Raw genomic sequence first — 14,834 nt, forward strand, 5'->3', positions numbered from 1 at the left:
GGAACACCAATCCTTTTTTCCGATAAGCTCATGCTCACCCAACCGGAAACGGTAGTTTTTCCGCATCACCAGTTCTTACCACTACTATGTAAACACTAGCGCGCACACACAGAGTGAGCGTAGCGCGGGAGGGGAGTGGCAACCTAGGTTGCAAGGCAGGACGAAAACAGGATACCTGCTGCTATTTACACACAGACTCGCGATAGACCTGCTTTGGGTGGTGCAGTTCTTCACCGTTAGTCTCGCGCAGACATTCACCAGGGACGGTACAACCTGACCCGCGGGAAAATCGGACTCCGAGGTGGTCCAAACTTATAACGGCTTCGAAAATCCGGTAACCTACGCATTTCCATCCATTAAGTGTAACGCTCGAAGCGAAAAATAGTTCATTTCCATCAAATGTTGATACCGCCGATTGGGCAGCCATTTTGAATTTGCAACCCAAGAAGGTGGAAAATTTCTTATCGCCTGCAATGCAAACACCCACAAAATCAAAGATGGTGGTCACCACCTCTTGAAAAGAGTCCGAAAATCTCAGAGTCAATCAAAGTACGTCAGAGTGGGTGGTTGGGGTCACCCACTGCTCGGATCCTAGTGTGCTTTGAAATTGGTCAGAAAAAAAAACATTGCCAGTGACAGTTTCTGTGATTCCGCGTGGTAAAAATGAGAAGATCTACGCCAACCTTTTCGGGTGCTGTCGGAAGTGCTAGTGTTTGTACCGCGATGCAGTCACCGGGCGATCCGTATGAACCAGTTATCGCGGGTGAACCCGCGAATCGCCAGCTGAAGCGAAAACATAGCGAAGAACGGTTCGAGTCCGGCAGTCACTACCATCAGACGGCGGTGGGTCATTCGATTCACAAAGTGCGCAAAGACGGCGACGGTCTTCATCTGCCGGCGGAGGCGAACCACTTTCAAGTATACGGACCGGCTTTCGCTGAATCTGCGGGCGAATTTTCGGCCGCAGCGACCAGTGATGGCAACAATAACCAGAGCAACATCCAACAGGAAGCGCAGCATCAGATGAGTTACATTTACGAAGTGCCCAGCGGGAACAGTGTACCGGTGATTCCGGTTCCACACTCTCAAATCATGCCACAAGACATCGCAACATCGGGTAATGGGATTGTCCTAACGGACATCAGTTCATCCACGTGGACTAGCACCCAGGAGCTGCTGGATTTGGACCGTAAGCAACCAGCGTTGACGATTCAGACGGACAGCCATAACAGTTTTCCGATTGTCAGTGTCGATCTGCAACATCATCACCCTCAACAGCAGCAGCAGCAACATCATCATTTGCATCACCGTCATCAGCAACAGCAGCAGCAAGTACGGTTCCACGATCAGCTTCACCCATACGGAAACGGTCCGCCAAAGCCGCAGGAGCTGACAATCGTGACGGCCAACAATAACAGCGCAGCCGTCGGTGGCAGCAACACTCACTGGGGTAAGTTTAGATCATTTACAAAACAACAGTTAAGCGGTATTTAAAGTGTAATTTCCTAGCTTAACAATGACAACAGGGTGAGAGAGGGATCAACGGGGCACGTGTTGACATGATCGATGAAAAATTATCTTTGAGCGCAGTGTAGCGCACACACAGGAAATGTGATATCCGGGGTGGCATTTAAAGGGACGTTAAAAGGATCGGAAACGGGAATTCACACTCGTGATCGTTGGAGCGTGAAATGACTGGAACAGAGAAGCACGCTATTGCTGCGTTGCGTTTCTGTCACGCGTGTGGGACTTTTCAAATGTATAATTTTAGACTTGAAGGCAAGGATTGTAATTTATCGTTGAACTGATCACCGATTGCACTTTGTTTTGACACAAGCATGATCCTGTGGTGTGAGTTTTGGGCTCTTTTTCCCGCTCCAATGCAGATCACATTACTTGTAATTGATTATTTACCTTGACTTCAATGAGTCTAGACATATTTGGCTGTTCTCTATAACTATGGCTGTTAAGTTTTTTACAGCTTTAGACTTTCGTGTTAAAGGTAAGGACTTTTTATTATTAGTGTCTGCGCTGCAACATTTTTTGCTAGATTTTCGACTGTTTATGACTTGATTTTTTTTTTAATTTTAACTAACAACGATCATATAAAGTTATTTTTTTTTTTTCAAAAATACTTTCCCACTAGTTTCTAAATGAGCGAAGCAAAGCCTTAATTGTTACATTCCGACTTGGAACTTGATTTTCTTCGCATTCAATTGTTTAATGTACAAGAGAACTGCGGGTCTAGCGCTATTGACACTAACATTCTCCCCCGAGTAGAGACTCTAGCTTTCGACGACTGGCTTGTTAGGCCAACATCGTACCTCGAGACAAACCGAGAGAGTTCAATAGATAGCAAAACAATGGTCTAATATTAATTTGAGCATTTAATGGTGCTCTCCAGTAAGGGAAAAAGTTAATAATGAGCACTCGAGTTTTTGAGAGCTTTCATTCGGAATTTTCGAAGAGTTTTCAACAGGGCTCAGAGTATTTTTATCAATATAAACCTGTTTTGTGACTGAAAATGCTGAGTTCGAATATTATTTGTTTATTTTTTCGCTTAATCAAGTAAAACAAAGCAAAGTAGAACATCGAATGAGCGTTGAATTTTCATACCATCAACTATTTGTTTTGCTAACTTTGTTCTTTCGAATCAAGGGATAAACTAAGTACCTACAATAGGATATAGGATGCAGTTTTGTGACGAAATGTGACGAGGGGGAGGGTGGGGGTTCAAGCCAAGCTACGTAGCAAACATGAAACTAAGAAAAAAATTTGTATTTTTTCTAATTGTTCTTTTATATCACTGTTTTGTCTGCTTAGGGTCATTTTTATTCCTTCCTTGTCTTTTCTTGTACATTAATGACTCAAGGTATGTTTTGGATAATAGAATCTGCAAAAATAAAATTATGTGGGGGGGGGGGGTTGTCATAAAGCTACGTAATTATGAAATGCTACGATGGGGGAGGAGGGGGTCAAAAAAACCTAAAAAAAGCTACGTCATTTATGGATGTTCCCTTATCGTGAGCTGAGGTCAACAACTGCAAATCGTCAATTTTCGATTGGCCATTTTTGTTTGGTTGTGTGAAAATGTTGGCACTCAAGAAGCCGCACAAGAGCCATTATCGGGGAGTTTTGATTTTTGCGTTTAATTGAAAAAAAAAAATCTCCAGCCGAAACACGTCGATTGATTGTTGGAAGTTATGGTTAAGACTGCATTAGTGAAACAACTTGCTGCGAATGGTTTAAATGCTATAAAAATTTCGATTCAACGTAAAATCCATGTCTTCTACGTCAATCGAGATTTTTCCATTCTGAAGCTATGAAAAAAAAATATCGTTGACACAGAATTAGAGGTGAAACCATAACAGAAGCTTTTTTCTGACGATAAATAGTGCTTTTTTTTTGGCTTGTTTATGCATGCACGGTAAACCATTTTCAAAGCGAAAAGCTTCCGGTTTCTATTGTGTATAATTTCCTGTTAATCTCAACTGAATTCCGCCAGGAAGGTAGTGGACAGAGGCGTATGAAGGGTGATTTGAGCTGCAGGCGAAAATTAATTTGGTGCCCCCCCGCTCATTGTTTAGTTTTTAGTTTTCGAGTAGTCCTCGAGAAGTTGATAAGCGCTCAAGGGAAAGGCGTTTTTCAATAAAATATTCCTTGATCGATAACATTGGCCAGAGTTCGTCTTAGTCTGTCCGAGTCAAAGTCCGATGTTATCAAAGGAATGCAACCCGCAACTGACCGGACTGAATTTCGAAAATTGGTGTTTCCAAGTCAAGCTTCTCTTGAATGCAGTTTATGTTTCATCTGTGCTGACAGAACCAGCTTCGGCGGCAGGCGATGCTTTAATGAAGTGGAATCAAACCGACAGAAAGGCTAAGTCAATTCTCGTTGGATTCACAGCGAATGGAATCTTCAATTTGTTTGGTTTTGTCCGGCGATTCGAGGCCGCAGGTCTGGAAATGGAAAAAAGGGAACTTGATAGTTCAACTATTCTTAACCTTACGCGACAGCTATGATCCCCGGGAGAAGGATGGCCAATGGATGGCTGTTGAGCGAAGAGTAGAGGACAGACCGCAATGATGACTTGAGTTGTGAGGGACTCGTTGAAGAAACCAAAGGGAAATGCTATAGCGGCCGGAAAGATTCAGTTCTGCCTAGATAGGATGCAGTGATCATCACGCGACGGAAAATAAAAGATGCGGAAAGTATTATGGATGATATGAAAAATCGGAAAGTATGAAGCAGTAATTGAAGGTATGTCTAACAAAGAAGTTGAATGTTAGTTTGAGAGTGTTAGAGAACGAGCCACACGTCCGTTAGAAAGAACATTACTCGGATCCCTGGTATGGAATGTGTCACGTTATTTCGGATCGGTCACGGTTGGACGTACATCGTTGTAATCTATACCAACAAGCGCAAGTCAAAGATGTTCCGATGTTTCAAGGTCTATGAAGCAATGGCTATAGCTTAGTGGCAGATAAAAGTTTCAGCGTGGACCAAGTCCGCGAATATTGTTCAAATGAGCAATACAACTACTACAGGAATCAAGGAACCCCACAGCAAAACGGGGTAGCTGAATGCTTTAACCAGACGTTGGTTGAAAAGCTAATATCAATTCGCAAATCAGTAAGTGGCTTCTTGTTCGAAGTTTACGGCCACAGTCTCGCGGTCAAACAAGACGCCCGTGGCATTGAGTGCTGATGTGCCTGGTCTTAAGGACAAGCATAGTTGAAAAAGGATGACCCCAAACCTGACATCAAACACTATCTTATACGCGACCATATCGCAGCTGAACGCATACAAGAGGAACCTATTTGGTTCAACAAGCAGTTGACGGCCATCTTCACCAACACGCTGGACGTTGGATGATTCGAAGACCTACGGTGACAAGCGCCCATGGAGAAGATTTATAGTCATTCCTTGTTTTGTATTTGTTTGTCCAAGTCAAAGTCCGATAATATCTAACAATTTTTTATTCAGCAGTCTTGGTGTTTCTGCAGTTTAAAAAAATTGGAGATCAACGAAATGCGAACAGTTGATTGACAGAATTGAAAGATGCATTCGAAAAGCGAACTTAAAGGTCATACAAAGCTTTTTTACTTTTCGGAAGGTCGCTAACGGGTCTTTATCAAATGTTGAATATTTTTGGTTAGTTTATAATGAATGTATCTTCATGGAAAATAAATCAGTTTTTCTTTAAGTTCATGCACTCAGCGGCAAAAAAAAAACAAATTCTTACGCAGCCACTGTGTCCTCTCAGTTCACACATTTTCTGCGTTATTAACGCACGAAAGATGTGTGAAAAGCATAACGCATCAGCTGCACAAAGAATACATAGACATGATTCAAATCCAAATGTGTATCATTTGAAATGTTAGTGGTTGTATATATGTGTTTATGTGGGTTTCGGTTATTAAAAGAGAACTCGAACCTCTCGAGTGTACGGTCGATTCCATAATGCTTTATTATTTCTATTTCTTAGCCTATACAGGCCGCACGATCGCAGATCGATACGTGACCTTTAATGCTGTGCTCAGCATAATCGCCGTCGCCCGTTCCTCGCGCGGGTGGCGTGATAGCGTTTATGCTGATCACAGTGTTTACACTACTTAAGTTTATATTACTTTCTTTTGCTTATCTTAAAAGGGGCCGTATCCACCACACGCCCTTTCTTAATGAATTTAAAAATTAGCCTTAAGTTCTAATTTTTAAATCTATATAATGTTTGTATTGAAATTAGGAATAAAACATATGAAGTGAAAATCAATAATACAAATTGAAATTGGTGGATAATAAAAAAAAAAATTTATAGTTTGAATTTATAATTATTACTCTAATATAAAATATAATGATGGAGATACATATATATATATATACATATACATATACATACACATATATACATATATATATATATATATATATATATATATATATATATATATATATATATATATATATATATATATATATATATATATATATATATATATATATACGTACATATATTAAAATCTGTATAAAAATGTTTTTGTATCAAATGTTTTTATATAAAATATTTCTGTATAAAATGTTTATGTATAAGAATAACATTTATATAAAATATTCATGGAAATAATCATTATAAACTACTCTGGTTTCATCTTCTTATCTTTCTGAAAAACTGAATGTAGGTTCTTCTCTCTCTTTTTTTTTTTTTTTTACTTTAAAAATTCTCTTATTCTGTCCTTATGAACTATGTCTATATCTTTATTATTTTTAATTGCTATCTTTACATTTGATCCCATATCTTCTAAAATTTCATATGGTCCGTTATATTTTGTTTCTAATTTAGGTCCCTTTTCGGTCTTCACGAGGACCAATGTTCCTTTTGTAAAATTTGTGTCTTTGGCGTTTTGATTATATTTTGAAACTCTATCTGCCTTTACTTTGAGAAGATTCTCCCTAGCTTCTCTTTGAGAAACTTGTAGCTTGTATTTCAAAATACTCGTATAGTCGTCAATGTTATATATTGGGTCTGTTTGGTATTGTCCAGTTAGATTTGAAGGAAGGGTGCAAAGTCTTCCGAAAAGCAATTCGAACGGAGTCTTACCTGTTGCACTATGTACCGTTGTATTCTAGGCAAATTTGTAAAACGGTATCCAGGCAGACCAACTTCCATAAGAGTTGTTCGTTTGTATGCGTAGAAAATTTCCAAGAACTTTATGCGAATTTTCCAACGCTCCGATTGTTTGATGGTGGTAAGCTGTGGAATTCAGCTTCTTCACCTGTAATAGTTTACATATTTTTTCAAATACAGTAGACATAAATTCGGTACCTCTATCTGTTAGAACCACCATAATTCAAAATGACATTTTCAACAAACGCTTTGGCCACGGCATCTGTTGTCTTGTCCATAATAGGTGTTGCGGTCACAAATTTCGTCAGATCACATTGAGTAGTCAGTATATACTGGTTACCTTCTGCGTCCGGCAATAATGGACCTACCATATCCAGAAATATTTTTTTGAAAGCTTGACTAGCTGTGCTTGTCAGCTGCATTGGTTGTTTAGTGTAATGGCTCTTGTTTCTCTGACAATGTATGAAACAACATCGTTATCTGAGGTTTTCCAATGATATCGTTGTTTTATAGTATTAATTGTTCTTTTTATTCCTGCATGCCCTGCAGTTGGCAATACATGGAAATCGTTTATAATAATTTTTTGTTCATTTCTATCGTCTATTTGACGAGTATTTCTGCCTAATATAATTATAGGCGGCATGCCTTTTATATCGAGGACTTCTATTTTGTCCTTTAATTTTTTATTTTCAATCGTATTTTTAACGATTAGGCCTTTTATTTTGGTTTCTTTCATAAGATCCACTAATCGGTTCATTACTCCCCGTAGGTGAGTCAATGTCGTATTAGGGTCGATACAAATAATACCCTGCTCTAATTGAGCTTCTAGCGCTTCATTTTTCTTCATGGATCCAATTTTAATTTCAATATAATTATTCGGTGTATCAATCTTAACCGATGTATCAGACTGTATTTTCTGTTTCGCGGTTTGACTTCTGGTACAAACAAAAGCTGTACCTGCTGGTGTTAGAGCCTTAAGATCTTCGATCGAAATACGTGATAACGCGTCCGCTACTACGTTTTCCGAGCCGTTTTTGTATATAACGTCAAACTTATATTCCTCTAGAGCCAAACGGAACTTGGGTAATCGGCTTGAAGGATCATTTAGTGTAAATAAATAAACTAATGGGCGATGGTCTGTAAAAATTTCAAATTTCCTGCCATATAAATATGGTCTGAAATGGCGTATTGCCCATACGACGCCTAATAACTCCTTCTCGATAGTGCTGTAATTCAGTTCAGCTTTATTCAAAGCCCTACTCGCAAATGCGATGGGTCTAGTGTTTTGATTACTTAATACTGCTCCTAAAGCCTTTCCCGATGCATCTGTGTGCAAGGTAAAAATATTACTCTCCGAAAAATTCGGGTAATCGAGGACTGGTGGATTCATGAAACACTCCTTCAAGTATTGAAAGGATCGTTCACACTCCTCCGTCCCTTTAAAATCTTCATTTTTTCGAGTTAATTTATTTAAAGGACTACAAAGTTTCGCAAAATCCTTAATGTGCTTACGGTAATAGTTCGCAAAAGCAACGAACCTTTTTACCTCATCTGCGCTTCGTGGACTACTCCATTGTTTTATTATTTCAATTTTTGAAGGATCGGGTTTTACTCCTTCTACAGATACCAAATGTCCTAAACACAACAATTCGGTTTTAAGAAAATTGCATTTTTGCGGATTGAGTTTTAAATTTGTTTTACGTAAACGTTCGAAAACATCTGAAAGGTTTCTATTGTGCTCTTCCAGAGTCTTTCCAAAAACAATAATATCATCTAAATAAACAAGACATCTCTCCATATTAAGGCCTGACATGGCTACGGTCATTAATCTTGAAAATGTTGAAGGACTCACTTTTAATCCCATAGGAAGACGTGTCATTTGATATTGCCCTCCGCTGGTACCAAAAGCGGTAATTGGTCTATCTTCTGGCTTCAGTTCACATTGGTAATATCCTCGTGAAAGATCCAAATGAGAAAAATATTTCGCTCCTGCTAGCGACTCAATCACTTCTTCTATGTTAGGAAGCGGAAACTTATCATCTTGCAATGCGTTATTCAATTTGCGGTAATCTATGACCAACCTCCATTTTCTTTCATCCTGAGCTGATTTCTTGGGAACCAGTAATAAAGGACTATTCCACTCAGAAATAGCGTTCTCAATGATATTTTCGCTCAACATTTTGTCTACTTGTCTCAGGACTTCTTCCTTGTGAGCTTGTGGTAATTTATATGGTCTGGTATATACAGGATGTGTATCTGGCTTAACAGTAAGCGAGGGTTGATAAATTTTCGTCACTGTCAATTTGTCATCTTCCAAACAAAAAATGTCGTTATATTTTATGCACAATCTTTCTATCACTGGTCTGTCCTTGTCATGGATTTCAGTCAGTTTTAATTCTGATAAAAGTTCTTTCGTTCTAGCAACATTATATTTTGATGCACCGTCAATCTCAAGTATATCATAATTTTTTAAAGGTTTTGCTTGAGGTTTTAAATTATCAACCTTCACAGCTTTATTTATGTTCAGTATCCTAACAGGAATTTTTCCTTTTTCAGGTTTTACAATTGCTCCTGCAATGTATACTTGTGGTTGTATCTCCTGATTTAGAATAACCATTGGTTCTGAGAAACAAGTTTCAACAAAAGCAATCACTTCAGTTCGTGGAGGAATTATGAAATTTTCCTCAAATCGGGGGATTCTTAATGTCATTTTAGAATTTTCAAAATTTATCTTTGCTCTAAACTTTTTCAAAAAGTTGGTTCCAATTAAACCTATGACATTGGATGGTAGCTCATCCATAATGTGAAACGTAATCGGGTACATGTAGCCATTATATTCTGTAAAAGTATCTATTGTACCTAGTGTAGTGGTTACTCCATTTACACCACTTACTTCAATTATCCGTGATGTGTCAAGATATGAATTTAAATTTTTCGTTAAATGACGCTTATCAAGTAGACAGCATGAAGCTCCACTGTCCACTACTAAAAGAAAATTAGTGTTATCTATTTTGAAATTCAATCTTAGAGCTCTCTCGCCGCTAAAATTACTCACGAAAAAACTCTCTTACATTTGCTTCTGCTCGGGGTTGTTGCTCTTGTGGTTCCTCCGCCACATTTGCATTTCGTCTCTGGGGATTATTATTATTGTTGAGGTTGTTCTTATTCCGAGGAGCATTGTTTCCATTGTTATTGTTGTTATTATTATTTTGGTAGTTATTATTAGGATAGTTATTATTAAGATTGTTGTGGTTATTGTTGAAGTTACGTCGATTGCTTCGATTATTATAATTGTATCCTTGATTGTTATTAAAATATCCAGGGTTGTGGTTATCGTAACCATGGTTGTTATTGCAATAACCTTGGTTATAATTTCGTTGATTATTGTTATTATGACGATAACCACGGTTATTATTATTGAATCTGCGGCCTCCTCTACGGCCTGGGTTTTGATTACTTAGGAATGATTACTGAAATGGGGAACTCTGTTTCCCTGAGCCCAGAATGCTGGCTCCGTCGATGATTGAGGTTGAACCTCCAATCCATCAGAAATAGCCAAAGTCAAAGTCTTTGGATTTCTGGACTTTACTAAATAAGCTGCCGATTTGTCTCTTAAACCATTTATAAAGGTGTGTACGGCTATAGGCTCCACCACTGGCCTAGCGGAAGCTTCGGTAGTAAATGGGGGGCCTTTGGAAACCCATGCAGCTGCCAGTTTCGTGGCTAGTTTTTCAATGTCACTGCCGAATTCGGTAACAGTTCTACCACTCCTCTGCTTTAACGATCGCAATTCAGCCTCCACCGCTATGGGGGTGAGCTGGACAGCAAACTTCTATTTAAGTGTGGCTTTCGCTACCGCAAGGGTTTGAACTCCTTCGAGGGATCCGCGTGCAGCGCCCACTAATCGGGATTTGAGAAAGGTAATAAAGCTGACTTCCGGTACTTCCGGGTCATCAGCTCGTAGGACATCCACGTTGTCCAACCAAGACTGGAGAGAAGCAGCATCCCCGTCGTATTTATCAACGACTCGGATAGCCACTCCCAAATCAATTTTATGAGCCATTGTGATCGTTTTTTGGCTTATTTCGCTCAAATTACTTTCTTCGTCGTCGTCTTCGTCTCCTATGTCTCTTGGGTCGTTTTCTGTAATCGTTAAATTTAAGTCTCCCTTTAACAAGGTCAAACACTCAATGGCTATTGTTTTAAATTTTTTGTATCTTTTTCTAATGACAATATAGTCGGCGGTTCCTTCAGCGGTTACTGTTATCTGCTTGATTTCTCGTAATAGATCGTATACCGCTTTAATCTTTTTATGCCTAGTCGGCGCTGTAAAGTTCTTAAATTTTTTTAAACTAGCTAGCAACTTGTTTAGAGTGTCACCAGCTTCAAAAATTTTTTCCATTTAGCATTAAAGCATAGGTTGTATGTTACGTAGTTATTTATTTATTTATATATATATATATATATATATATATATATATATATATATATATATATATATATATATATATATATATATATATATATATATATATATATATATATATATATATATATATCTTTATCTCTTTCAGACAGGAATGGTCATAATAAGTATAGAGTGTTTTTGATACGAGGAAAATACATATATATATATATATATCCATATCTACTTACACGTATACGTGGATTAGTGTTTTTTATTTTTTTTTTATTTTTCGTTGCTACTCCATAAGTAAAATAGAATACTTATATTCTTGTTGTTACCTAAACGGTATATTTTTAAATATTGCGAAGTTTTATTAAACAACTCACGATACTCTCCTTTAGTCTAAAACGAGTTGGTCCATTGTATATTTCAGTGATTTCCCATATTATTCCACAACAGCACTGTATCTATTTCATCGTATAGCGCTGCCAGAGCGTTGAAAGTTGTCGTTGGTGCGCTATATCCGATGGCTGCATTTGTAGCTAGGTGGTACAGGTTTTCCGAAAGTTTCAAGTATGCTTCGGCCTCTTCCGGCATAAATGATCGTTGTTTGATATGGTCGTACAAAGTGTCTCTTAATTGCGTTAGATGATGACGGCAATATTGCACAAGGAATGCACTAGAAATTGCGGCTCTATGGGATCTATCCATTTTTTTTTTTTACTTATTGTTCGTGATTGCTCATAATTGTTTATTTTTCAGCAATAACGTCTGTCAAGCGGGCGATAGAACGTGCTGTGCGTTCTGCGTCCCGTGTTTTTGCACTTTTATATCGCTTCTCTAATTCTAGAACTAAAGAGATAGCGACCACTACACAAATGACCCACAAGATGACACTATGTTCTTCGTGATATGAGGTGTGTAGGTCTTGATTGTTGACCACTTGCACCAAAGCATCACCACTGGTTTCCGTCTTGGACTGGGGTGTGCCCATTCTTACATCGTTAACACTCACTGTGGCCTCTTCTATTGGTGCATTTGGTCTTTTCTGGTTCATTCGAGGAACCTGGAATCTTCTGATCGCCTCATCGTTAACTTTACGTTGCACAATTCCACTGACTGCTACTGCTCTTCGGGTTATTGTTCACTGTTTTGAACATTTTACATTTGTATATCTTTGTTGCACAATTTCAAACACTTCATAACTGGGTTCAAAGTTTTCAGTAAAGCGACGCCGAACCGATACACCATCATAGGATCGCCTCCTGGCAGGATCGCCATGAAAGTTAGTGGTTGTATATATGTGTTTATGTGGGTTTCGGTTATTAAAAGAGAACTCGAACCTCTCGAGTGTACGGTCGATTCCATAATGCTTTATTATTTCTATTTCTTAGCCTATACAGGCCGCACGATCGCAGATCGATACGTGACCTTTAATGCTGTGCTCAGCATAATCGCCGTCGCCCGTTCCTCGCGCGGGTGGCGTGATAGCGTTTATGCTGATCACAGTGTTTACACTACTTAAGTTTATATTACTTTCTTTTGCTTATCTTAAAAGGGGCCGTATCCACCACACATTACTACACGGCAAGGCAAATCGCCCTGCGCCGTTATTCACGTGCACTACACCCAGAGTCCCACACTACTGAGCAAAGCAACGCACTTGCTTGAAGAGAGCAGCAAATCGTGCTGAAATATTTCTTCAGAGAGATAGCAAACTGGTGTGATCTTTTGACGTGGGACTACGTCTTTGTTTACTATACTGGGATGCATTCTGTTAAATTGAAAATGAAACTGGCAAATGTTGCGTCAGATTTTAAACGTTAATAACAGCATAACCACATGATGGATAACAATAAACAGTTATCACTTCGATTTCATTGCTAAGCGATAAAATTGATAAAAAGTTTCAATGACAAATTTACGCGAATAATGAACCAAATAAATGCGAGCATTCCTAGCACAGACGACGTGAATGGACACCATCCGTTCCCTGTGATGTTCTCTGTATCAACATCGAAATAAAAATTGACAGAGTTTCCCCGTCCCAATAGGTCAATTTATTTTTGCTTCCATGAGCTTTTTTTACTGTGTGGACGATCCAATAATGATGTCACGCAAAATTTAGCAAAATATTAACTCCTTCCCTCCCCCTTGTCACAAGCTGTCACAGCTTCCTTGACCCCCCTCCCTTAGTTACGTCACGTTTTCATACCCTCCTCCCCCTTCTTTGGTAATAATTGATTGAAAATCGAGAAATTTGTAAGGAATGCATTTTTTCTTAATAAGAACGATTTTACGGAAAGAAAAACTAAAACTAAAAGGAAAAGAAGATTATAGAAAATAACTAGAAAAGATGTTCAGTTCTTAGTCCAAGGATGCTGCTGATGAAGTCGCATACCGACGACAAGGAAAGCCGAGACAGTAACTACAGCATCATTGCTGATTTTTGAAAGACCTTTTAGTTCCTCTTCTTCAATCAATTCGCAATCCAAATCTTCTCCACATGTAACAATCAGGCTTTCGAATACACCAACTCTTTTATCATTTTCGTCTGATGAAATAGTATGCCAGAGCGATCAAGTTAGCTGATGATTGGGGAAAACTGTTTGGTGCTCAATGTCCCACTGTGCTGTTTCGCAGTATTATTACTAGGTTCACTATTATATATATGGTCTTTTTGAACGGAGGTAGGAAGAATCGATCAGAGTAACATCTGATAACAATTTGTGCCGATCGGCTGGATAGACTCTGCTCACAAGTGTGTAGTGGAATTTTTTGCTCTGCCAGCTATTGTGCTAACCATGATGCAATGTAATCTGGTTTTGTAATTTCGCGTTGACGGCGTTTCTGATACATATTTGTTTAGTTTTGCCAAGCGAACAAGAAAGAAGGAAATATTTTTGCTCATCACGCACATTTTGATAACTACATATGTAAGTTCACGTAGATGCGAACAGCCTTTAAAATCACTTTTAACACCGTCAACGGGAAACGCTATAATATCGATCTTTACTAGTAGCCAAGCTATTCCAGCTGCATTATTTAGGCAAAGCAAACGAGATCCTACAACACCCGAGAGCAATTTCATTCTGTAAAGGATTCGTTCGGAACCACAATTAGATTTTGAATTTTTACTACATTAGCTATAATCTGTGCTCACTTAATCAGAGATGTGTAAGTCATCGTTTTTTCTGTGCACCATGAATCACAGTGCTCTTTTTTGCATTGCGTTTATAAAAGTTGGTGGTTGTGACAATAGCTACCTTTGATTAGTTTTTTTCTGAAGAGCTGTATCAAATTAAGCAAAACTATGAGTTGCATGCATATGCAACACGTGTTTAATGCCTACTGGTATCAAGAGCAATATTTTACATCTACACATTCCAACGAAGAGGAGTATTCAGAAGCCTGGTTACAATAGCCAAGCATTTTTATTTACGTTTTGTCACAATTTTTGTATTGATTGGATTAAGAGACGCTAAAAATTAATGAAATTGCGCTGTCATTCATGAACGAACATGCACGATAAAACAGAATTAACGAATATTATGCTTTTTAACAAGAAAAAAATAGATATTAGGTAAGTGACTTTATTTTTTTTTTTGAGTTGCAATGTGATGTCACACTCAGGCTAACCCCCCCTCCCCCATATGTCACAATAATTGAAACCCCCTCCCCCCTCTAAATGCGTGACATCATTAATGGATGGTCCCTCACTGCGACCAGAGATTAGATCTATTGTGATATTGCCCAAGTGTATTCTGTACTCCGCACTTCCTATTATTGGCAGCATGCGTG

General features: G+C 38.5%; 1 protein-coding gene across 1 annotated transcript in view; it reads left to right on the forward strand.

Annotated features, from left to right (window-relative positions):
• Nucleotides 1–256: 256 nt before the first annotated feature.
• The window catches only part of LOC129717466 (uncharacterized), a 46,096-nt gene continuing 31,518 nt past the window's right edge, over nucleotides 257–14,834 (forward strand). The window contains exon 1 of the mRNA XM_055667375.1: nucleotides 257–1,450. Within this exon, the coding sequence (XP_055523350.1) occupies nucleotides 664–1,450 (787 nt within the window). The 5' untranslated portion in view covers nucleotides 257–663. The remainder of the gene's footprint in view (nucleotides 1,451–14,834) is intronic.

The sequence above is a fragment of the Wyeomyia smithii genome, chromosome 1 (assembly GCF_029784165.1).
Source record: "Wyeomyia smithii strain HCP4-BCI-WySm-NY-G18 chromosome 1, ASM2978416v1, whole genome shotgun sequence".
Lineage (NCBI taxonomy): Eukaryota > Metazoa > Arthropoda > Insecta > Diptera > Culicidae > Wyeomyia > Wyeomyia smithii.